At 44.6% G+C, this 25,707-nt stretch overlaps 1 protein-coding gene across 1 annotated transcript in view; it reads left to right on the top strand.

The window, feature by feature from the left end:
- PRKCH (protein kinase C eta) overlaps nt 1-25,707 on the top strand; it is a 225,851-nt gene that overhangs the window by 145,950 nt on the left and 54,194 nt on the right. Inside the window, exon 10 of the mRNA XM_032875251.1 lies at nt 7,155-7,309. Coding sequence (XP_032731142.1) covers nt 7,155-7,309 — 155 coding nt within the window. The remainder of the gene's footprint in view (nt 1-7,154; nt 7,310-25,707) is intronic.

The raw sequence follows: 25,707 nt of genomic DNA, 5'->3' as shown, positions 1-25,707 counted from the left end.
AGGTTCCTAAGGGCTTGTTCAATCAGAGACATATTTTACCTTCCCAAAGACAAATCTCTGAGCTCAGAGAGGATGTATCCTGCCCGGGGACAAGAGAGGGGTGGCTGAGTGATTGCATTAGTGGCTGTTGTCTTCGGGGCTACACAGATGGTTAAATCAAAGAAAGAAAAAAAAATGAAGCTATTAGATTCCCTCTCCTTGTTTCTTCCTTGTAGCCTTTGTAATCATTATTAATGTGGTTAAATTTAAGTTGTTTCCAGCTCAGGCATGGTGCAATCAGATTTCCTCATGAGGGTGCTTTTCCACTGTGACCTCTTTGACGTCAGTAACGGTTTCCTGTTGATCTGAACTCCCTATTCACCCCGTGGATTACTTTGTTGGAGAAAAATCATAAAGCAAGGAGCACTTATGAGAAATTCAACATAATGCTGTCTGTTACCGGAGATTTCCTTCTCCTTGCCCACAGCCAGTCAGGGGCACTCTGTAGCTTTCGATAGAGAATTGATGTTACTCATTTAGAAATAATTCGAAACCAATTCTTAGGACTTGGGTAGGTAAGTCTAGGTGAGGCTCCTAGCTTAAACATCCCCTTAAAGGAATCATTAAATTAGTCATTAAGCTTAAATGTTGTTTCTGTTCTTTAAATTATTTCCAAAAGGTTATCTACGTTCTCACTGTAATACGTCTTCAACTGAGATTATTATCTGTGGATTACATGTAGGGACTGGGGAGTCTTGCTTTAAAGAGAAAAATCTTAATTAATCTGTCGATTAGAGTGAATCCATTTTATGGAAAGGAAAAAGAACTACTACAAGACATCTCACTATAGTATGTTAGTCCGTTTGCTTTGCCATAATAACAGTTATGAATATAAAGCTCTTAAAATAGAGAATATTATCATCTGGTATTAGAAAATGAGAATGCTTGCTGGAACCGAAACCCTTGCTTGATGTTTTGGCTATCAAATCCAGTGTGGTAACACCTTGCTTAGTAGTTATTTCCCAGAAAGAAAAGTCCTCCTTCAAAGCTCAAGGCCGTGACCATGCCAGGAAATGCCCTGCACCCCATACATGGGCATAGGCGTCCCCCTGACTCCTCCAGCTCTCCAGATGCCTGCCTCGTACCCACAGGTGCAGTTTCAGCTGCCGTTTCATTCCTGCCTCCTTGTGGCCTGAGAGCCCCTGAGCAAGTCCCCATTGCTGTGTCCCTGGCCAATGGCTCACTGCCCAGGATGCAGCTCCCTGGGGCGGGGGTGTGTGTGTGTGTGCTGAGCCCCAGGAGGAGCCAGCCATGGTGGCTGAAGCCAGAGTGGAGGTGGCAGCCATGGGTGGGGGATGCTGTTGGCTTATGCTTACTGAATCCTCGCTGTGTGCCTGACACTGTTAGAAACTCTTAGCTTAAATCATGTCATCCTCCCAGACCTGGGAGTCAGTCATCTTATGATCCCTGATTTACAGATGGGCATTTCAAGAAAGAGAGAGAGAAAGAATAAATACAATATAGCGAGAACCACTTTTGCATCTCCAGTGTCCTGGCTCCCGAGGCCACGTACTCCACAGACCCCACCGCACCAGGCTTCATCCCAGTGACACCAGCGACTGGGGCACTGGGCACAAGGCCTCCTAGAATAAACTTTAGCCCCTTTGCATGATGGAGTAATAATAAAACTTGTTTGTGGAGACTCTTCTGGGCCTGCCTCTTACAAGATACTTTGCTTCTAATTTAATCCTCACACCATCACTGTAGGTACAGGTGCGGTTATCCCAGACTTATAAGTAAGGAAACTTGCCCCTTAAGAATTGGTGTGTGTTTCCGTTAAAATTCTCCTGGTAGCAAGTAACAGAAAACAACTTAGCCGCGGTCATGCCAAAAAGGGAGAAGTGAAAATAGGGATGCAGAGATACAGGGTGTGGTGTCTCGTGGAAGCCAGGGGCCAAAATCATCCAGCTCTCTTCAGAGATCTGAAACTGGAAAGGCAGGAGGAACTCAGGGAGCTTCTTGGCTCCCTCATGCTCCCTCAGCTCTTGTCTTCACCTCACCATAGTTTCTGCTTCATTTTTTCATCCGTCCATCCGTCCCTCCCACCATGCTTTCAGGACTCTGTTTTACCAAGACCTTTCACATGGTCTCACCACAAAGATAACCTCAGCCTCCTAATTCATGTTTCCTCACTTCCTGCACCCCACACAGCCTAAATTAAAACCTCTCTGTCTCAATTCCAATTTTCTGGGAAAGAGACCGGGAAGGGAGTGGCCAGCATGGTCCCCACCAGCTATTTGCAGGATGTCCTGAGTCTCCCCATGTGACCACGCCAGGCCCTTCTCCGAGACACTGTTTAGTGAGCTGAACGGACACCTCCAAAGGTGCCCACCACAGCGACCCTGTTTCTCTGCAGTCTCTCCCTAGGTGATGTCACCTCGTCACAGGTACCATCTTGGTGTGTCACTTTCAACGACCCACGCCTTTTGTCTCAAACTTCCCTCTGTGCAGTTGGCCATCAGCTTTAATTCTTAAAGAACTGTCTCACCGAGGGGCTTTCGGGCACGCACACTGCTTGTGCCAAGAGCCACTGTCAGTTCAGGGGATATTTTTATCCCCTTTGACCTGGAGTAGCAGGTCTGAGCTGAGAGCTGGGACAGACTCAGCCCAGGCTGCAGCGGGTTAATGCAGTGGGGCAGGCAACGGCAGAAATTCTATTATTAACCAGGCATCAGCTCCTTAGCCTCCTGTAATCCACACTGAGGCTGGGACAAAGGGATTTCTGAGTTGCTCTTATTCCCCCAGGAGCCCCAGGTGTCCCTCACTCGTGTTAATGACTTGCAGTCGAGGTTGCTTGACTGGTGAGCAGAGGAGGAGCGCAGGACAGACAAAGGGATGGGCCTGTTGGCTTTAGAACTGAGGTTAAACCGGTCTCGGGTACCTTGGGTTTCTTACCCTGCAGGTCAGGGCAGAATGTGCCCTAGAGGAGCCAGAGGCCTCAGGGAGAGCTGTGCAGGTCTCCAGACTCAGTTTCTAGGAAACTGGACTTCTGGAAAGCTGGAATGCCCAGCTACACAGGTATAAACACAGAAACCGCTGTCTTTGTAACCTCTGCCTCGGCTGGGATCTGGAACCTCTTTCCTGCCCCAGAAGTGACTCACAGGCAACCTTCGTCCATTATGCAGTGCCTCCCTCAACTCGGGTCCCGGCACATGCTTCCTCTCCTTGCTTCTGAGTTGAGTTTGTGAAGTGTCACTTAGCATTCATCAGGGAACCAAGGAGACTCGCTGGTCAACAGCGCAGACCCAGAGTGGAGTTGTAGGTGGGAGGTCGTCTTGTGCCTCCTATCAGAACGTCACATGCACGTCTCTGCTTTGTGAGGGGTGCTTGCGAAATAGGAAAAATTTCTCTCAGGTTGCTGGAATTCATTCCATAGCAGGAGCCTTGGGCAGACTGACTGGTTTTTGTAGCAGATGCTGTTTTAGCGAATGTGGAGTGTCCGACGCTCACTGGAGTCTTTTTCGAGCCAAGCGCCAAGCTGCCACCTGTTTGAGCCCAGACACTGGGGCTCTAATTACGGTAGAGACCAACCAGTGAGGGACCATCCATTTCAGCAGGACTCTGGGCCTGTACTTCTCAGCTGGAGGGTCTGAGGACTGGGAGAAAGGAAGCACCCTAACCAGCCTTTTGCTTTTTCTACCAGCACTCTCAGTTATGAAAGTAGCCATGTCCCAGGGAGGCCCCCCACAGCTGCTCCAGCACGGAGGGACTGGCCCCCGCAGCAGCCGTCGTGCCCTGCCCCACGCCTCACAGTCAGCCGTTCAGAGACCTCGACTCCTCCCGGCTCCTGCCTGACTCCTGCTCCAGAGTTTAGCTCCTGTTAGAAGCTTTCTCCACTTCCCTCCCTGGGCTCCAGGCTGCTGAGGGGCCCCTGCTCTGTTCCCATGACGACCTCTTTGTGCTTTCACTGTACTAAGCACGCCTGGGGCATGTGCTCCGCATTTCTCTGAACTTCCTGAGAGCAGGTGTACGATCACATTCGTTTTCCAATCCTTGCTCTCTACCCGGGACCTGGTATCGTGTGTGCTCAGTAAACATTCCTTCCCGTAGAGAACCTCCAAGGAAGCATAAAAGATCTCGGAAAGCCTCAGGAGGTTCTCTAAAGCCTGCATCTGAGAACACAGACCCTCTCCTCTCGTGGAACCCTGCCACCCAAACCAGAGGCAATGGCAGCTCATTTTGGACGTTGTCCCAACAAGCCTGATGGCCTGGTTTCTTCAGGCCTCAGGAAGGCCACAGATGATAGTGTGAAGAGAGGGGCGTGTCAAGAGAGGGTCTCCTCTCAGCAAAAACATCTGGCAAGTGGATGAGCACATTTTTATTTTTCTACCTTGGGACGTTAATTTACGTCTTTGAGAGGATGGCACATTACTTTTCCTTGAGTCGTTGTTCCACCTGGCAGGCTTGTTTTCCCTTCCCACTTGCTTCCAGAGTCATATGTAGCCTGGGGGTTGAGAGCTGTTCGAGGTGGTGCCAGACAGGAGGTTCAAAATGAAATTCTGAATGAAAAGAAGCCCCTGTTCTCTCAGTACTCAGGCTTCTGGCTTTGCTGCACACCACAGGTAGCTGTGCCCCTCTGACCCCGCCTGCATTTTCTGAGAATCTGCCTCCAGCGCTGGGCCAAGAAGCAGATGAAAGAGTGAGACAGGAAGGTCGTATTTCCTTCCCCAGATCTGGACCTCAGCCCCTGCTCTGGCTTTTCAGACTTGAGACCTGATTATGCCTGGGGGGAGCTAGACAGGGATGAAATTGCCCTTACACTACCGTCCTCTTTTGGTGTCTACTGCCTTAGAAACCCTTGCCAAGTACACTGACTTCCGGCAGCCTAAGGAATTAGCCACTTATCTACTTACCTAGTTCCAGTCATCAGGTATTTCGAGCTCTTGGAATTCGTGTGACGGCCAGTCCCAGCCATGAAGAAGGCGAACAGGCTGGTTGACAAAAATGTGTAAGGCTGACCAGCTTGTGAGGGGTGGTCTGGTGGCTTTAGCCCCCGCATCTTCATCAGGTCCCCCTTGGCCTCCCTGTCCAAATGAACACAGCATCGGCGCCACACCTGCCCGAGCGGATGCATTCTTAGATGAGTCTCGCCACATACTTACCCTCCATCCTGTGCCACTGCTGACCTGCTCTTTCCACCCAAGTCCTTCCCATAGAGAAAAGAAAGAACACCAGGGCTCTTCTGGACTTGTCCCTCCCAAGTCTGCTGCGCCGCGCATCAGTCACAACCGCATGAAGGCCCCTGGCTCGGTCTGATAGCCTATGATGTTGAGTTTTCAGTTGGCGAACCACAATGGTGGTTTTGTTAATGTTTGGTTTTGTTTTCACGTGTGTGAATTTTGCCATTCTATCTTTACTCTCACAGTTGTGCTTCTCATGAACAGAGAGAAGTTTCCTAGATCCAGGGGATTCTTTTCCTTTGAATTAAGGTCTTCCTTAAAATCAGGAATAGAGAGGTCACGAGTTCTGTTTTCTGATGAAACCAGGGGTGAACTCGGAGCAGGAAGGGCACCAGGCACAGCCTCTGTCCACTGTGTGGCCGTGGGCATGTGGTAACACTAAGCAAAACCTGAGTGCTTCAAACCACAGGGAGAGAGGAGTTCTGAGAACACATCCTTTGTGAACTGGCAAATACCAATTTCCTTACCAAATGACCCCCCACCCCGGCCCCTACCCCAAAAAGGATGATGGCTGGCCCTATGGGGTGCTCCATAGGCCTTAGCCCGTATGTCCCTTGCTTGGAGAGACCTTCATGGACCCCCAGGCAGATGACCAGATGTCCCTGCTTTCTCCACTTTCCTTCACAGGATTTCCCAGAATTTGTATGTTTACCTGTGTATATAACTCCTTGTTTTTTTTAAGTAACGTGTGTCTCCCACACCAGACTATGTGGGAAGAGGTTGAATCTGTTTTATGCCCTTTCTGTTGGATGCCTGGCACCCCATTCGGCACTGGGCTTAGCCGTGGACTTCATAAATGTCAGTGGAGGGAGTCAGGAAATCCTTTGATCTTAGGGGTTCCTGAAACATAGCCCTTTATACTACCCGGCTGGGAGACACACTTTCTCACGGAGCCTCCACATTTCTTTTATTGAAGTCTTAATAAAAGCACTTTGTTCACACCGCTTGTGTAGTACTAAGCGTACTGCATGGGGAATCTTAAGAGCCCATTTCCCTCTCCCTCTCCCTTTTTTAAAGATTTTTATTTATTTATTTGAGAGAAAGCAAGAGCACATGAGAGAGAGAGAGAGAGAGATGAGAGCTCGTGAGCAGCAGGGAGGGGCAGAGGGAGAAGCAGACTCCCTGCTGAGCAGGGAGCCCGATATGAGATCAGATCCAGGACCCCAGGATCGTGACCTAAGCTGAAGGCAGGCGCTTAACCAAATGAGCCTCCCAGGTGCCCTGAAGAGCCCATTTCATGAGCAGGGTTGAAAGCTCCTTCCAAGTGGACAGCATTGCGCTATTCTGCACGTTTCCACTCCTGATTCGGGAATTTTCTGTTGGGCTGAATGGAATTTCTAACATTGAAGCCACTTGGAGGTTGTCGTTAGACTCCTGTTGGCCAGACATGTCTAAAACGGTTTCCTTTTTCCGTGCGTGTTCCCTGCTCAAGTGTGAGGACCTGTTAGACGTCCCTTGAGTTCTGTGCTTAACTCTGCGTGTTCCAGAGGAAAGGCACATACCTTTCCATTTGTGTTGTGCTTCTCCGCTTCCCAGAACCCCATGATTCAGCTAGGGATAGCGTCATTGTTCTCACTTTACTAATGGCGAATGTCCAAAAACAAATTAAGCTCGGGGTTGCACGGTGTTTAAGGTGCAGAGCAGCAATGAGAACCAGGGGCTCCTGAGGCTTTCCTACTTTTTATTTAATGCGGAGATCAAAGCTGTGTGGAATTCCTTAAAGGAGATCCAGGTGTTACTTCCCAGCCCCACCCCTATCCCAGGGGTCCAGTCCCACAGCCCTCATGCCTCGCACTGACCCCGACAGAGCGTTTGCCTCTGAGTTCCACGTGACAACGACCTCTTCCGCCCCTGCCACAGCCCTGGGTAGCCTGTTGACCAAGCTCTAGGCTAACGGCTACACCACGCTGGGTTCTCTCTTGTGTTTCTCTCCAGGATCGTCTGTTTTTCGTGATGGAATTTGTGAATGGGGGTGACTTGATGTTTCACATTCAGAAGTCTCGTCGTTTTGATGAAGCACGAGCTCGTTTCTATGCAGCAGAAATCATTTCGGCGCTCATGTTCCTACACGAGAAAGGAATCATCTATCGGTGAGTTTTGGTCTCTGGTAACTCCTCTCCTGATTGACCTCCTGTTTGCCCTCCTGGCTTCATCCACCCTTCCATTTTTCCTGGTAATCATCTGAAACCTTGTTAGAATTAAACTCGCAAAGGTCTGAGTGTCCGGTAAAATAAATGAATAACCTAGTATTCTTGAAACCGGAATTCCCCCCCATGTGGTCCACATGAGACCAGCTTCAGTGGCTCCACGGAGACTCCATGAATTCAGAGAGCCAGACTCTACAAGGTGCTGAACCCATTGTTGCTTTTTCCTGTTTTCCCTGGAAGCGATCTATTCCATCTTCAGAATCCATACCTACACCAAAGAGCGCGGCTGTCGGTTGCCCTAATTACTGTGATGAGGATCTCATTCATTTGGGGCTGCAGCTCACCAGTCTAGGAGCTAAGAGGTGAACTACGGATGAGCAGTGTCCTGCTTGATAAAAGTTATCATTTATACCCCCTCCTGAATATTATTTGATTCCATTTCATGGCACACAATCTTTTGCGTATACTATATATTTTGGACTTAAAATCTGGTTGCCATTGTTAGATCTCAAAATGCAAGGGGTACGGGTGGATGAAACTTTATTCAGGCATAAGATTAGGTAAGGTGGGAAATGCAATAGTCGAGTGTCAGACAGTGTTTATTCTTAACTTCCTCATTTGTTCCCTGAGGTCGGTATCTTGCTTTGAAATTACACTTTAACTTAGTCACCACATAAACTCCTTCTTTCTCTTGAGATGCAATTGCTGCTTCCTTTGAGGAAAAAAAAATCATTTTATCTCAGGAGCGTGAATGTCAAAGTAAAGAATTCCCTTATTGAAACTGGCTATTTATTAGCCTTGCTAATGCTGTTCCTTTTGTGGGCTCAGAACTGTATTGACATCACGATAAAAGTGTAAGAGAGCTTTGAAAGCGGAATATTCTTAAATATCCTAGGAGTCAGAACAGAAAGAGGGGAGCAAGGCTAGGAAAGAATGCATCAGGGCTGGTCATCGATGCCAGAAGGAAGAGAGAAAGCAAAACAGGTACAACAGGTAGGAATCAGAAATGTAAATTCTCAGCACAGGGCCCTAAAACCTCAACTAGATGTAGCCCTTTGCCTCAGCCCCAGCTGTGAGGCCAGGGGGTTGGGTGGGGGGTGCGGGTGCAGAGTTCCAAACCAGGCTGGATACCAGCCGCAGGAGTCCTCTGCTTGGAAGTAGCCAGGACTCTCCATTCATTGTTTGGCCACAGAGCTGCACAGCTGGCTTTCAATGGCCTGTGCTCTGAGTCCTCTTGACCAGGCTGTCTGTTCCTGCAGCTCCAGCATGGGATTGCTCCTGCCACAGCGTCCTGCCCAGTATAGGATTTGGGGGAGGTTGCTGACCCAATGTCCAATGGTGGAGGGAGTTCAGAGGACTTCCTGGTGGTAGCATGGGACTCTAGGCCATGAGCTCTTCTTTTGTTCTCCTCTCCGTGGCTTACCCATCCATCCATCTATCATCTCTGCTCTGCTTACCCCAGAGGGAGCCTTCCCCACATTTAATTTTTTTTTTAATATTTTATTTACTGATTTGACAGAGAGAGATCACAAGTAGACAGAGAGGCAGGCAGAGAGGCAAGCAGAGAGAGAGAGGGAAGCAGGCTCCCCGCTGAGCAGAAAGCCCGATGCGGGACTCGATCCCAGGACCCTGAGATCATGACCTGAGCCGAAAGCAGCGGCTTAACCCACTGAGCCACCCAGGCGCCCCCCCACATTTAATTTTTAAGAATTATGACTTCCCCGCTTGACAGGGACTTCTCTTATAAATCCAAAAAATAATACTAACAACAGCAGCAAGAGCTACATGGAGCATTGCGACACTGACTCTTCTCCTGCATTTCTCCCTGATCCTCCTACCACTGTTATGATATGAGAGTAGCCTTATTGGTATTTTTTAGGTGAATAATTGTGTCTTAGAAAGGCTTAATAACCACATTGTTAACTAGTCGTAAAGCCACAACTCAAATTGTGTCTTTAACCACTGGGCTACCCCATTGCCTCAGGAGAGACTTGCAGACTTGGAGTACCAGAGTGGGCTTCTTAGTCCCCTGCTGGTGATAGGGCGACTTTAATTCATGAAAATGACACAGAGTGCATGTCTTTGTCCTTTTGGGCTGCTTAACAAAACACCACAGACTGGGGGGTGGGGAGCATCTAAACAACAGAAATTAGTCTCTGACTGTTCTGGAGGCACAGTATCAGGGTGCCGACAGGTCTGGTGTCTAGTCAAGGCTGTCTTTTCTCTATGTCCTCATTTGACAGACGGTTAGGGAACTCTCTGGAGCCTCTTTTATGAGGGCACTAACCTCATTCAGGGGTTCCACCCTTATGACTGAAGCACCTTTTGAAGGCCCCTTATAGGTTGGATTTCACCTTGTGAATTTGGGTCGGCCCCAGGTAGGAGGGCAGGGACATAAACCTCAGACCAGAGCAGTGGAGAAAAGCACTAAGGTCAAAACTCATCTTTTTGGGGCACCTGGGTGGCTCAGTGGGTTAAGCCTCTTCCTTTGGCTCAGGTCATGATCCCAGGGTCCTGGGATCGAGCCCCACATTGGGTTCTCTGCTCAGCAGGGAGCCTGCCTCCCTCCTCTTTCTGCCTGCCTCTCTGCCTACTTGTGATCTCTGTCTGTCAAATAAATAAAATCATTAAAATAAAAAAAAACTCATCTTCTTGAATCCTTAGGGGCTTTACTCAAGCACCATGTTACGCAGCTGCAAGGCAGTGGACTTCCTTTCGTGTGTAGGATGTGATCGCTTCTCATTCTGCTTGCTTTGTTGGTCTGGAAAGGAGAGTGGACACTGTAACCTGATGTTTCTGTGGAGCTATATCAGGCCACATCTTGAGAAATTTTATTTAAATTCTTGGCATCTGCGGTTTAATTTTGAGAATTTAATTTACTCTTCAGCTTGAATCCCAGATGCAGGCTCTAACTGATATGGTTGACTTTGAAGGGGACACATTTAATTAGGATAGATTCGAAAGCTATTTTTATCCTGTGGATTTATTTCACAGGATAATTTAATTCCATTCAGGTTACCGGCCTGAGAGCAGAGTCTTAAGGATAAGCCTGTGAAAACCAAGTCCTTGGGACTTACACACAGTAAGGGGCACAGTTGGGTCACAAGGTGTGAATTTGATCCAGAGAGTACAGAGAGAACCTGGGGAGCATCAGATAGACTCGTTTATCAGACACGTCCTGGGATGGCTCTTATCAGAGCCAAAATGATCTTGAGGATGATGCCTCTGACCTATCCAAATACAGGGACACTCATTTTACAGTGCTTTGCTTTACTGAACTTCACAGATACTGTGTTTTATGTACATGTGTGTGTGTATATATATATATATATATATATATATATCTGTGTGTGTGTGTGTATGTATAAATTGAAGGTTTGCAGCAACCCTGTGTTGAGCAAATCTACCAGTGCCATTTTTCCAAAAGCATTTGCTCAACTTGTGTCTGCCACATTTTAGTAATCTAGGGATGTTTCGAACTTTTTCACTATCATTGCATTTGTTATGGTGATCTGTGATCAGTGACCTTTGAGGTTACCATTGTAATTGTTTTGGGGCATCATGAATTGCACCCCCACGACACAGCAAATTTCATCCCCGGATACATGTGTTCTGACTTCTCCATTGACCAGCCATTCCAGCATCTCTCTCGAGACTTCCCTGGGCCTCCCTATTCCCTGAGACGCAATGATATTGAAGTTGGTCTAGTTAATAACCCTACTGTGGCCTCTGTAAGTGTTCAAGTGAAAAAGAATAGTCACCTGTCTCTTACTTTAAATCAAAAACTAGAAATGATTAAGCTCAGTGAGGAAGGCATATTGAAAGCCAAGATAGGGTGGAAACTAGGCCTTTTGTACCAGTCAGCCAAGTGGTAAATGCAAAGGGAAAGTTCTTGAAGGAAATCAGAAGTGCTAGTCCAGTGAACACATGAACGATAAAAAAGCAAAACAGCCTTAATGCGGATGTGGAGAAAGTTTGAGTGGTCTAGGTAGAATATCAGACAAGCCACAACATTCCCTTAGGCTAAAGCCTAATCCAGAGCAAGGCCTTCACTCTCTTCAAGTCTGTGAAGGCTGAGATGGGTGAGGAAGCTGCAGAAGAAAAATTTGAAGCTAGCAGAAGTTTTTTTTTTTTTTAATTTTAAATTTTTAAAATTTTAAAATTTTTTTATAAACATATAATGTATTATTAGCCCCCTTTTCCTATCCCCCAAACCCCCTATGTTGCATCTCCACTTCCTCATATCAGGGAGATCATATGATAGTTGTCTTTCTCTGATTGACTTACTTTGCTCAGCATAATACCCTCTAGTTCCATCCACGTTGTCGCAGAAGGCAAGATTTTATTTCTTTTGATGGCTGAGTAGTATTCCATTGTATATGTATATCACATCTTCTTTATCCATTCATCTGTTGATGGACATCTAGGTTCTTTCCATAGTTTGGCTATTGTGGACATTGCTGCTATAAACATTCGGGTGCATGTGCCCCTTCGGATCACTATGTTTTTATCTTTAGGGTAAATACCCAACAGTGCAATTGCTGGGTCATAATGTAGCTCTATTTTCGATTTTTGAGGAACCTCCATGCTGTTTTCCAGAGTGGTTGCACCAGCTTGCATTCCCACCAACAGTGTAGGAGGGTTCCCCTTTCTCCGCATCCTCTCCAGCATCTGTCATTTCCTGACTTGTTAATTTTAGCCATTCTGACTGCTGTGAGGTGGGATCTCATTGTGGTTTTGATTTGTATTTCCCTGATGCCGAGTGATGTGAGCACAGAAGTTGGTTCTTAAGGCTTAAGGAGCAAAGCTGTCTCCATAAACATCAAGAGTACAAGGTGAAGCCCCAAATGCTGATACAGAAGCTACAGTGAGTTGTCCAGAAGGCCTAGCTAAGATCATTAGTGAAGGAGAATGCACTAAATAACAGATTTGCAATGTAGAAATCAACCTTATTTTGGGAAAAGGTATCATCTAGGACTTTCTGAGGTGGAGAAGAGAAGTTCATGCTGGTTTCAAAGCTTCAAAGGACAGGCTCACTCTCTTGTTAGGGGCCAGTGCAGCTGGTAACTTTAAGTTGAAGCCAATGCTCATGGGCCATTCCAAAAATTCTCAGACCCTTCAGAATTATGTTAAATATACTCTGACTGTAGACTCTATAAATGGAATGAGAAAGCCTCTGTAGTAGCACATCTGTTTACAACATGGTTTACTGAGTATTTTAGACCTACTTTTGAGACTTGCTGCTCAGAGAAAAAGACTCCCTTCAAAATATGACTGCTCTGACAGTGTACCTGGTCACCCAGGAGCTCTCATGGAGATGTACAATGAGATGAATGTTGTTTTCGTTGACTGCAAACACAGCATCCATTCTGCAGCCCATGGATCAAGGAGTCATTTTGACTTTCAATTGTTATTATTTAAGAAATACATTCCATAAAGACTATAGCTGCCATGGATAATGATTCCTATAATGGATCTGGGCAAAGTCAGTTGAAAACCTTCCTGAAAGGATTCACCATTCTAGATGAAATTAAGAACATTCATGGGATGAGGTCAAAATATTAGCATGAGCAGGAGTTGGAAGAAGTGGATTCTAACACTCATGGATGATGACCTTGAGTCTTCGAGACTTCAATGGAGGAGATAATTACAGATGTGGAAATAGCAAGAGAATTGGAATTAGAAGTGGAGCCTGAAGAAGGGACTAATTGCTGCGATCTCATAATCGAACTTGAATGGATGAGTAGTTGTTTCTTATGCATGAGCAAAGAAAGTGTTTTTTTGAGTTGGAATCTACTCCTGACGAAGATGCCATGAGGATTGTTGGAATGAGCACAAAGGATTTAGAATAGGACATAAACTTAGTTGATAAAGCAGGGGTAGGGTTTGAGAGGACTTTTAGTCCAATTTTGAAAGAAGCTCTAGTGTGGATAAAAATGCTATCGAATAACATCACAAGCTCCAGAGAAATGGTTCATGAAAGAAAGAGTCAATCAATGTGGCAAACTCCATTGTTGTCTTATTTTAAGAAAATAAGTAAATAAGAAAATAAGTAAATAAGTAAATAAATTTTTACAGCCAATCCAGCCTTTAGCAACCACCACTCTGATCAGTCAGGAATCATCATCCCAGAGGCAAGAACTTCCAGCAGCAAAAAGATTATAGCTTGCTGAAACCTCAGATGCTGGTTAGCATTTTTTAGCAATAAAGTATTTTAAAATTAAGATATGTACATTTTTTTTTAGACATAATGCTACTGCCAATTAGTAGACTACAGTGTAGCGTAAACATAGCTTTTATGTGCACTGGGAAAGCAAAAAATGTATTTACTTTTTTCAGACAGCTCTGTCTGGAACAGAACCTGTTGTATCTCTGAGGTATGCCTATAGGTTATTTATTTGTTTGTTTGTTTGTTGTCAGGGGAGGTTTTTATTTTTCAGCAAATTACAGAGATGGTACCGTGGGTAAGTCATTGTCCACTAGGACTTTAGAAGTACCTTAGGCTCCTTGACCTTCTTCTCTCTCTTAGCCAGCCAAGCCTTGTGTGAGAAGGAAAAGGCCAGCTACATTTCTGTGCTTTTCCGCTTGACCCTGATTCTCAGATGTGTTCACTTGCATTTCATGGAGGAGTAGAAGCCCAGTTCCCTGGAGATAGAGCAAGAGCAGGGTTTGTGCCTTTGCATTTGTTTGGAAGGTCTGGGGCTGCCATGGCCCAGAGACCACGAAAAAAGGGCTGGGAAGTAAGCAGTCAATGAGCCACTTTGCTAAGGGGAAAAAAAGACTATTCATTCCTTTGTCCTGGGCTTGTTGGCTGATTGGGAGCCCAGATAGAGCTCATGAATAATTTACAATGGCCATTGACTTTTTTCAGAGTCAAGTCCTACAGAAAAGTTAGAAGACAAAGGGGCATGCATCCCATTTACCTGCCCTGCAGCATTACAGGACCCCATTTTCTATCATGTTTCATAATCTGTATTAAAGGGGAATTCAGCCATCACTGACATTTCAATCCCAAACCCCTAAAGCCAGCCAGCACATAGTGGATTTGCTGTTTTTGACAAGGCATAGAATGTATCTAAAATATATTTCGTGAGAAAGCCTTTATAGAAGAGCACGGTTCAAGTTTTGATTCCTCCTTACCATTTACACTTGAACATAGTACATTTTAATACACACTTGGAACCCATGAGTCTGGTCACTTTGTGCCCTGTGCACTTCTTGGCATGCTGTGTGCATGGTAATCAGTGTTTCCTCCTAAAGCCCCACGTGCTTGCTATGGTGATTTTGTTGTCCCATTGTCCAGATGTGGAACTAACCCACAGAGGCTCCAGACCTGAAATATATTCTTTACATGTATGCTTAATGTAGCACATGAACTTTTAAAGAAAATCACCTTTGAGTTCTCCTCAGTTTGAGAGAACAGCCTCTCTCTCATTTGACTATTTTTTTAAAAAACTCAGAATTTGGGAAGATTGACAAGCTCCCTCCAGGATAAGGTCTGTTAAGCTAATCTCTGAAAACAGCTGCTGGAGCTGTGGGGATTTACCAGTCTTTAATATCATCTGACTCTTGTTTATCAAGGATATCATTCAGGACCATCAGATGCCTTGCTGACTTCAGACACCTGTGTGACTTGAAATTAGCATAGTTTTGTTTGGAGAGCCACCTCCGTGAGCATTCCTTCTATGCCTGTGAATTCACAGTTAATCTATTTTCCAACCAGTTTGTGCATGGGTCGGTCAGTGATGACTATCACATGCTTGAGTCATTGTTTTCTGATATCTACCTCTCCCCCTCTTGGAAACCATAACATCTGTTACAACATCTGTTAGATTCCCATCTTCGGGGAGCTTCTCACTCCTAAGTATTTCTTACCAGCAGAATGTCAGGGTCCCCAAATGTCTTTCATTTGAGCCTGGAATTTTGGACTCTTACTGTTACCTCACCTGTATCGGAATTCACTTCAATATTTTTATTTGTTGTACTCACTCTAGTGAGAAAAATCTTCTTTTCAGATAAAGATGAAAGCCAGATTAGGAGCTCTGTTCTCTCTTTGCCGTTTGATAAAATCATTCCTTCTCCAAGAAGTAAGTCTACTCTTCCTTGATCTGCTTGCTGCGAAAACGACGACAAATCGTCATTTGTTATTTTCAATATAGCCCTTGTTTCTTCAGGATGTGCTAGCCATGGGATTCTCCATACGTTGGTAACTTTCGCATCCGATTTTGCCTGTGAGCCCTTACCTAGGATTGTTACTAAAACTCCAAATGTTTTTAGTCACATTCCTGCTGCTTCTCTTAGCTGTCATGGATTGCTCATTCAGTGCCTGTCCTTCCACTGTCACCAGAAAGTGGCTTCAAGATCCTTTTTCAAAAATGTGAAGGAGAACTCAGAGGATTTCCAGCTTATTAGAATAGCTGGATGTTTCTCCCAATGAAACTTGGCCACTTTTCTCCTCCCTTCAGCAAGTGTTTATTGAGCATCAACTCTCTGCCAAGGATATGAGTACAATGATGAGTAAAACCAAAATACTCCCTTGAGGAGGGTGTGGTCTAGTGAGGGAAAAAGATATCAATCAAATGATCATACTAGGGACGCCTGGGTGGCTCAGTCGGTTAAGCCGCTGCCTTCGGCTCAGATCATAATCCAGGGGTCCTGGGATTGAGTCCCGCATCGGGCTCCTTGTCCAGCAGGGAGCCTGCTTCTCTCTCTGCCTCTGCCTGTGACTCTGCCTGCTCTCTCTCTGACAATAAATAAATTAGAAATCTTTAAAAAAAAAAATGATCATACTAATAGAAAATCACAGTGGTGGCCAATGCCATGAAGAAGAGGAGAGCATTGTAATGAATAAGAACTTCTAATACAGTAATTCAGTGTGGTCGGAGAAAGACAGAAGAGTTTTCTAAGGAAGTGACTCTTGAGCTGAGGTGGCCAGTGAAGAGCAGTTTAGACAGAAGGAATAGCACATGCCGGTTCCCAGTATCAGGAGGAAGCATGGCAAGTTCTGGGGCTCTAAAGGAGGCCAATGAGTTTGGAGTCTAGGAGGCATAGCCTCCCATAATAGGCATTTCATTATCCTAGAGTGTTCATTGTCATCTGATGACTTCAAGATTTTGTTAGACACTCCTTGTAAGTAATTTATTTAAAAGTTTGGTAAGGCTGGTCATTTTGCTGCCAGTTGCTGGAGGAACAAACCATCCATTCACAGTGAGTTCCTTGTGTCCGATTTTATGTGTTTATATTCAACAATGGAATTATAAAAATACTAGAGCCAGACGAGGCCTCTGAGAATGCCAAATTCTCTTTTATAGATGAGGAAATTTTAAGTCTGAAACATCCAAACAGTAAATTGCTTCTCAGAGTGGATGTTTTCACCTATAATTTGTTTTCCATCCGAGGGAAAAAAAAGGAAAAATAAAACTATTAGAATATTTTGTTTCAACCTTTAACTTACTGCTGATATGAGGAGCTAATCAGGACATTTAGAGGCATTTGATACTGTTCACTCTTGTTTCAGTGAGGAAAATGCAGTTGAGCTCAGAACATATTTACTGAGCTCCCACTTTTATTAGGAGATATAAATACCAAAGGAATAGATGTGGTATCTGCCCTTTGAGGCGCTTTCTGTGGATTGGGAGAGATGGCCCACAAACAAAGGCATGTGGGTTCTAGAATTGGAGTATGCCCGGCATATTATGGGAGCACAGAGAAGGGCCACTTACCCTAACGTGGTGGTTTAGGCAAACTTTCTGTAGAAGGTGATGAAAGTTAAACCTGAACAGAAATAAGGTATTTAGGTAGGGGGCAAGCTTGAGCAGAAGTTGAGAAGCATGAAAATTCATGGTGAATACGTGGGTGGAGTGGAAAACTACAAGAATTTTGGAACTTAAATTTGGAGCTCTGGTGGAAGATAAAGCTCCAGGGGTTGGCAGAAACAAAGCTATGAAAAGGCTTAACATTCTTGAGATATTTGAGTTCTGTATCACTTACGATTGGGTGCTGTTGCCTGTAATAGGAAATGGGATATGATGGTGCCTTAAACCAGTTAGAAATCTATTTTTCTCTCCCATAAAAAGTCTGGAAGTAGGCAGTCCAACTGTGCCACGAAAGCTCCATGGAGTCATTTGGGCCCAAGATTTCTATCTCTTCTGCTCAGCCATCTTCAAGGCCACCTGGTGGCCCAGGGTGTTTGCTAAAGCTTCCAGAGTCATCTCTGTATTCGTTCCAGGCAGTAAGAAGCACAAAGAACACGTCTCCCAGCTGAGTTAGCTCTCTTTAAAGAGCCTGAAATTCCACACATTACTTACCAAGGAATTGGCCAGAACTTGGTCCCATGACTGCACCGAGCTGCAGTGAAGGCTAGGAAATCATTATGTGGCCATGTTCCAGCCACAGATCAGGGTTTTCTTATTAAGGAAAAAGGGGGCAGGATAGTTATTTGATAGGAAACTCACAGTGTCAGACAGAAATTCCATGCCAGGGAATTTGGGTTTTGGGTAGCAGGTGAAGAAGAATCTTTGAGGCGTTTCCAGCAGCTTGCCTGACTTGAGTGGACTTACACTTCATATTTATTTGGGGGAGGGAACATACAGACATGGACATGCAGGTAGCAGCGGGGGTTGAATTTGTGACTGTTGCAGTGTTCCAAGTTAGGTAATAATGAGGACCTGAACCAAGGGTGGTGGGAGGGCTGAGGAGAAGGGCATAAGATGAAGAGATACGAGCAAGTACAGCAGTCAAACCTTAGTGGCGGGGTGGGAAGGAGGTGAAGGAGAAACCTGGGGTCATTTCTAGGTGTTTAGTCAGAAGGTTGAATCCGTGATGCTGCCATTATCTGGGAGAGATCATGAGCGCAGGAAGACATCTTGGCAGAAGCGGAAGATGACGAGACGTAGAAACATAGTATGTCAGGCACCTGAGACACATTCCCATGGAGATGTGAAATGGGCAGGTGGATATGAGTCTGAAGCTCAAGGGAAAAAGATGGGCTGGAACACATAGAAGTCATCAGGACATAGCTCTTAGTTCAGATTATGGGGACCAGATGACATCACCCAACAAGAGTGTCTTAAATGGAACGGTGAGCCAAGGACAGAACCCTAGGAGACCAGACCCCATTATAAATCTGCCTAAATTTGGCTCTGGGTCTTGCAAAATTTTTTGATACATTGCATCATTTAGAGTCAGTGTCGCTAAAGTGCAATCCCATTTAAATTACAGTGCTATAAGGGAATAGAAAAGGATCACTTATATGTGCTTTCAACTGAAAGAGTGCTGGGCTTGGTTTTCAGAAGATGTGGGTGCCAGACCCAGCCCTGATGCCTGCTGGTCCGGGAGATGTGGGCAGGTTGCAGAGTGCTCTGAGCCCCTTTGCCTGTCTGTGCACTGACATGGCTTCCCTGCAGGTTATAGATGAAGCTCAGATCACATGAAAGTGAAAGTGTGAAAGCTCTTTGAAACATGCCATGTCAGTATAAGAAGTTATTCCTTATATACATGCTATCAGCTGATTTGGGTTTTCTTTCCTTTTTATTTTTTTTTTTTAAGATTTTCTTTATTTGACAGACAGAAATCACAAGTAGGCAAAAAGGCAGGCAGAGCGGGGTCGGGGGGGAACAGGCTCCTCACTGAGCAGAGAGCCTGACACGGGGCTCAATCCCAGGACCCTGAGATCATGACCTGAGCTAAAGGCAGAGGCTTAACCCACTGAGCCACCCAGGTGCCCCAATTTGGGTTTTCTTTGTAGCAGAGGCTTGGGCTGAAATTATTCTCAAGACAGTTCCTCAAGAATTCTTTACAGAAATTGGAGTTGTAGCTTATAAATATCAACCCTCTGAAGACTGGTCTCTCTTTTTTTTTAAACATTTTATTTATTCATCAGAGAGAGTGAGAGAGAGCATGAGAGGGGAGAAGCAGACTCCTCATGGAGCTGGGAGCTGGGACTCCGGGATCATGACCTGAGTTGAAGGCAGTCGCTTAACCAACTGAGCTATCCAGGCGCCTTTTTTTTTTTTTTTTTAATATTTTATTTATTCATTTGAGAGAGAGAGAGAGCATGAAGAGAGAAAGTCAGAGGGAGAAGCAGACTCAAGACTGGTCTTTTTATAGGAAACTAAATTTGTGATTTCCTTTCAGACCAGATCATTTTATTTGCATTTTAGCAATATTTTGAAATTGTGTGTAGTTAGTATACTAACCACATACTTACCCTAAATCCTTAAGGTAGTTTCCTAAAGAGGCCCCGGAGCATATGGGACAGATTGTAAGATGTGGAGACTATGTTTTTGCATTTTGTTTAAATTTCAACTCTCTAATGTATGGGGGGAGCAGCTGGGAACTCATTTGGAATTTACCTTTTCTGGTACTGAAGCAAATTTTTGGTTTTTCATTTGAGGGGAGACTCAAGAACTTTTTTGGACCATTACTGGAGCCCATCTCCTGGCAGCTTAGTCCCGGCTATGCAGTTTCTCAAAGGACCCAGATTAATGGCAGAAAGAAATTCTGAAACATTTTGTTTCTGTACTTCACCTTCTGTACTTATTAAATCAGAATATTGATCCTGGTGTACCTCATCCGCACTTGACCTTTTGCATCAACAGGATCTGTGGTTCTTTGGAACTAATGGATAAATCTGTTAATTGATTCCACTCACTGATGAAATCAGACCACCAGCATTGTTCTTCTCCACAGCAAATTGATTGATCAGCCTATTGCTTCATTATAATTAAATACAATCCTGGATTTATTTGCTAAGCAATAAAAATAGTCACTCAGTCCTTAGGTATCAGATGAACATTTGTAAAAAGTGGTTCAGTTGTTCAGTTCAAGAAGTGTTTATGAAATGCCTACTCAGTGCAAAGCTTTATGTCAGGTCCCCAGAGAGTAAAAGAGGGCCAAAGAAAGGCCTTCCCTCTAGCCGGGGGTATTTATTCCGTCCTTTATCATGTATGTGTTAAGCCTCTACCATGTGTGAGGCACTGTGCTAAGCTCCGGAAACAAATTAGACAAAACCTCACATTCTCAAAGAGCTTAAATTCTAACACAGATAGTCAGCTAAACAAAAAGTGAATGTATTGAATATCAGGGCAATAAATTCTAGGGAGCAAAAGTTGTGTAAGGGTAGATAAGGTTCGGGGAGAACAGGATATTTGCGGAGTTGAGCAGAGACCTAAGGACATGAGGAAGCAAGCTCTGTGTTAATATCTGTGGGAAGAACATTTCAGGTGGAAAGAATGGCAAGAACACAGAGCCATTGGGAGGGGAGTGTGCTCTGCAGAGTCAAGGAGTGGCAGAGAGAACAGTGGGCTGGAGCAGGGTGCACCGGGGCAGAGTGGAGGGAGGGGACCCCAGCTGGTTCTGCGATACAGAATAGCACCCACGTGAACTTAGCGTTTCTCTCTAAGGATAAATGTCTCTGTGAGGAGCTTCTACTTAATGAATTTGTAACCTCTTAGGACATCTCTCCAAGGCAAATGGAATTATCCCTGTTTTATGCATAAGGAAACATGAGGTTCTGGGAAGTAAAAGAACGTGTTCAAGGTCACACGGTATGTGATGGAACTCTGCAGTCCCACGACAGTTCTGAATCCATGAAGATGCCAAGTTCCCTCAACCAACAGGTCTTGGCAGGTGCACCGAATGCTCTCTGCCTTCTCTGCCAGGCTAACCCCTGTGAACCTGTGTGGTCTCAGCTCAGTCACCTCTGCTAGGAAACTTCCCAGACTCCTCACCCCTGAACACAAGCTAGCTTAGGTTCCTATCCCATCTGCTCCCGTGGTTTCCCGGAATACCCTCCCCCTCACACTTTTCCTGGCCTGTGCGTCTCTTCATACAGGCCGCTTCACGAGGGCAGGGAACTCGCCTGTCCTGCCCATTCATTGTCCGTCTCCAGCATTACACTAATCCAAACCCATGATTTGCTCAGAATTCACGTTAGTGTCTTTTCGTAAATGAAAGCCTTCTGAGAATTTGCTTTACTAGAAAGAGTGCTGGAGAATCCATCCTCGTGGTTTTCAACTGATCATTCTAATTCTTTAAGAAATTTAAAACTTGAATTTTCATTTTGATAATATAAATAATTCTTTCACCTGTTATAAGGATACACTTCTTCCTTGCAATTATAATTCTCAAAGTTATTTCATAGGAGAAGACTTGCTCAGTGCTTCTTTAAAGTTTCTTTAGAAAGGGGCCATGCAGTACTTAAGTTTGAGAAACCGGGGACGCCTGGGTGGCTCAGTTGGTTAAGCAGCTGCCTTCGGCTCAGGTCATGATCCCAGCGTCCTGGGATCGAGTCCCACATCGGGCTCCTTGATCATCAGGGAGCCTGCTTCTCCCTCTGCCTCTGCCTGCCATTCTGTCTGCCTGTGCTCGCTCTCTCTCTCTGACAAATAAATAAATAAAATCTTAAAAAAAAAAAAAAAAAGTTTGAGAAACCGTGATGGTCCCTGCCATGATTTCTTCTATCACATCTCTATATTTGATGACTTAGAAGTGGTATGCTTTTTGCTTAAGGTGATGCTAATCCCTTTCAGAATTACGTTTGATCTGTCTGCTCTATTCAGAGGACTTAACTGTGTATCAACTTCAAGTTTTATGCCTTTCAGCTAAAAGTAAAGGTAATAACTTTTCCACAGTCATTTTATAAACGGGACATTGCTTCGTAAGTTCCTTAAACCTACTATATGTTTACACATAGAGTGAGGTAGGAAACCCGGTGATGTCACTCTTCTATTGTATGTGTAAGATATTGAATATTACACCCTAAAGTTTAAGGGGCTGTATCTTCAAACTAGGCTGTACAAAACTATTCTACTCATAAAAACATGCATGTCGTCTTCATGATGTATGTATTCATTAATGAGAGCAATGATTTTCCCCTGCATTTTAAATTTTTTAAATAAAATTTATTCTCACCTTTCTAATTATAAAAGTAACATACAGTAACTGCTGAAAATTTAAAATACAAAAAATAAAAATGAAATAACCTATACACCTACCACTGAAAGATAACCAGTTTTCTTTTGATCTATTAAAGTTTTCAAATGTGTTTACTTTTTTAAAAAGAAAAAAAGTTGGGGTGCCTGGGTGGCTCAGTGGGTTAAGCCTCTGCCTTCGGCTCAGGTCATGATCTCAGGGTCCTGGGATCGAACCCCGCGTCGGGCTCTCTGCTTGGCGGGGAGCCTCCTTCCTCCTCTCTCTCTCTGCCTGTCTCTCTGCCTACTTGTGACCTCTGTCAAGTAAATAAATGAAATCTTTAAAAAAAAAAAAAAAAGTTGAAGTCATACTATATAAACATTCTTAACCTGATATTTTAATTACTTAATATGTTATAGCCATTTTCCCTTACCATTAAAGTTGCCTACATTCTTTTTTGTAATTTTAAATTTAAACTCAATTTAGTTAACGTATACTGTATTATGAGTTTCAGGGGTAGAATTTAGTGATTCATCAGTTGAATGTAACACTCAGCACTCATTCCATCAAGGCCCCTCCTTAACGTCCATCACCCAGTTACCCCATCCTCCCACCCCTCTCCCCCTCCAGCAACCCTCAGTTTGTTCTCTACAGTGAAGAGTCTCTTATGGTCTGTCTCCCTCTCTGTTTTCATCTTATTTTATTTTTCCTCCCCTTCCCCTATGTTCATCTGTTTTGTTTCTTCAATTCCACATATGAGTGAAATCATACGGTATTTGTCTTTCTCTGACTTATTTTGCTTAGCATAATACTCTCTAGCTCCAACCACATCATTGAAGATGGCAAGATTTCATTCTTTTTGATGGCTGAGTAATATTCCATTGTATTTATACAGCACATCTTCTTTATCCATTCATCTTTCACTAAGTGATGCAGAATGGTCTGTCAGGTGGGCCTACTTAATTCACAGTATATTTAAGTTGATTTACTATTATTAATAATGATGTATATTCTTGTAATCTATTTTATCTGTTGGATCCATCTATTGGATCAGTCTTGGATTCTTTCCCTAGAGCCAGATTCCTGGAGGTTCTGCTCAGTGAAAACGCCTGCACGTTGTCACAACAGCTTCTTGCTGCTCCATCTCAAGGCAGGAGAAAGAGAAGAGGCAAGCTCTCTAGAATCTCTTCTTGCAAGGGCACTAATCCCATCAGGAGGGCCCCCTCCTCCTGACCTCATCTAGCTCTAACTACTTCCCAAAGGCCTTGTCTCCAAATATCACATTGTGGGCTTAGGGCTTCAACACGGATTGGAGGGGCCCGTAAACACTCAGTCTATACAGTCCCTTCATTTACACATGTATTCGGTGTTTTAATGACTTCTGTTACATTAAGCAAGGCGCTCTGCAGCTACTCGGCTTGACACTGCAAAATCTACATGGAAATGATTTCAACCCAGATGAGAGTAGCACCTGCTGGAGTTGAAAACGCAATGGACTGATTTGAGGGAACAGCTGAGGATTAGGTGAAGGCTATGTCATTCTTTCAGTTCACTGAGCCATGTGTATTAGTCTTGGAGCTATGTTTTCAGATGTGTTAAGACCAAATCCTTCTCCTAGCTCTCAGTACTTAAGCCTGGCAGGATAAATAGCCAAGCGGAGAGTTTGCCTCTTGATAGACAAGAGGTCTTGTCTTGATAGACATACGGTCTGCAACGTGTGCTTGAAGGCGGATGTTTTCCCATTGTCTTGCAAATGTCGAATTTTATGTATTAGGAGACTTCCGACCTTGGTGCAGGTGGCCTGTTAGTGTTTGACAAAAACGCTCAGATACTGATGAGTTTCGGGGTTCAGTTGCAAAGAGAAGTGAGTGAAAATGGACAGGCAAGCTGCTGCACACTCTGGAGAATGACATCACTGAATGATGTGGGTCTGGAAGTGTGTGCGTGGTGCACACAGTGGGGAGGTGGCAGTGTATGTGGCCTTGCAGTTCTCCTTCCTCCCTTGGCACAGCTCCTCTAGCCTCCAGAGTACCCATTCAAAGAGTACCTTCTCTTTCACATACAAAATCACCATGCTACACCATTTTTGATACTCATCAAAACTTACCTCTCCCATATCCCACTGATAAAATTCTAGAGTCTCAGTTGGAAGAGAGTTCAATGTTATATGCTCTTCTCTTTCAAAGCATGAATGCTTAACAACCTCCCGAGTGGTCCTTTTTTTCTATGCTTAAGCACCTCCAAACAGAGAGTAGCTTGTTACCTCTACTTCTAGGCACCATGACTGTTAGAAATTTCACTTTTATACTTGCTCGAACAGGGTCTCCCTGTATCATCTGTTCATTGGTTCTGGACCACCTTGATGGAGTAAAGGGAAAAAAACACAGATCTCTACAAGAAAGCCCTTCAGATATTTGAGGACAATCTTGATCTTCCAGTGTAGTTTACCTGTCAAAGAAGGAAAATCCTAGTGATGTGGTGTCATTTATTCTGGCTCTCTTGTTGCAGTCACTGATTTCTGAGCAATCGTAAGCCATCCGTGTAATTTTTTTATTCTAGATCCTTGAGCCAATATCCCGTTGACTTGTTATATTCTTCTTCTCTTGTCAAACCAGAAGTACCTGAAGTAGTAATTGATTAAACTAATATGAACACTCGTGTTGCCTCTCCCAGGTCAGATTTGGGCTTTCATTGAATTTTGTTCATGCTGATTATTGGAGTAGCAGGCATGCTGGGAATTTAGTTGTAGGATGTCAAGATAGAGCATTCAAGGTTTCCTTCCACGTAGATCTTAAAAGAATGTAATGCCTGCCTACCTTTATAGTATAGCCGTCAGCCTCTTGGTGCACATAAAACAGAGGAGGTAGTCGTGAACCCCAGAATGAGGAGCCCCTGGCTGTTGTCCGCTCTGAAAAGGTGGGCGCTTTTCACTGAGGTCGATCAGTGCCTTGTTCCAGGGTGAATTGGCAGAGATGAGACACAGGATGAGCCCAGGTGTGGGCCTGGAGAGATGAAGATGTGAACACCTCAATTTAGAGAGACCTGTGGAACTCCTAGTTCAAATGACCCATCTCAGAGTCGTAAATGCCAGGCTGACTTTTAAGACGGTAACCAGACTCTAGTCTGGTTGCATGGCAGCAGTATGAGAACGAGGCAGTATTGGCTTATGGGGAGGTGCGAGGCTTTGGAATCAAACTCAGATTGGAAGCTCACTTCCAACTTGTACCAGCTCTGTGATTCCAGAGAAAGTCTTAATTTCTCCAAGTCTTCATTTCCTAATACACAGCATGGGCGTAACAGTGCCACCTGTCCCGGGGATTACTGTGAGCTTTCAGTTCGCAGGACTTGCTTATGGTCTGGTATCAGTTAATGCTGCATGCATGTTATCAGTACTGAGGAGGAAAAGTGATTAGGGAAGAAGCTTGAAC

The sequence above is a fragment of the Lontra canadensis genome, unplaced genomic scaffold, assembly GCF_010015895.1.
Source record: "Lontra canadensis isolate GAN:19392208 unplaced genomic scaffold, GSC_riverotter_1.0 scaffold55, whole genome shotgun sequence".
Lineage (NCBI taxonomy): Eukaryota > Metazoa > Chordata > Mammalia > Carnivora > Mustelidae > Lontra > Lontra canadensis.
The sequence above is the reverse complement of the archived record's forward strand: the minus strand, read 5'-3'. Positions and strand labels throughout refer to the sequence as shown.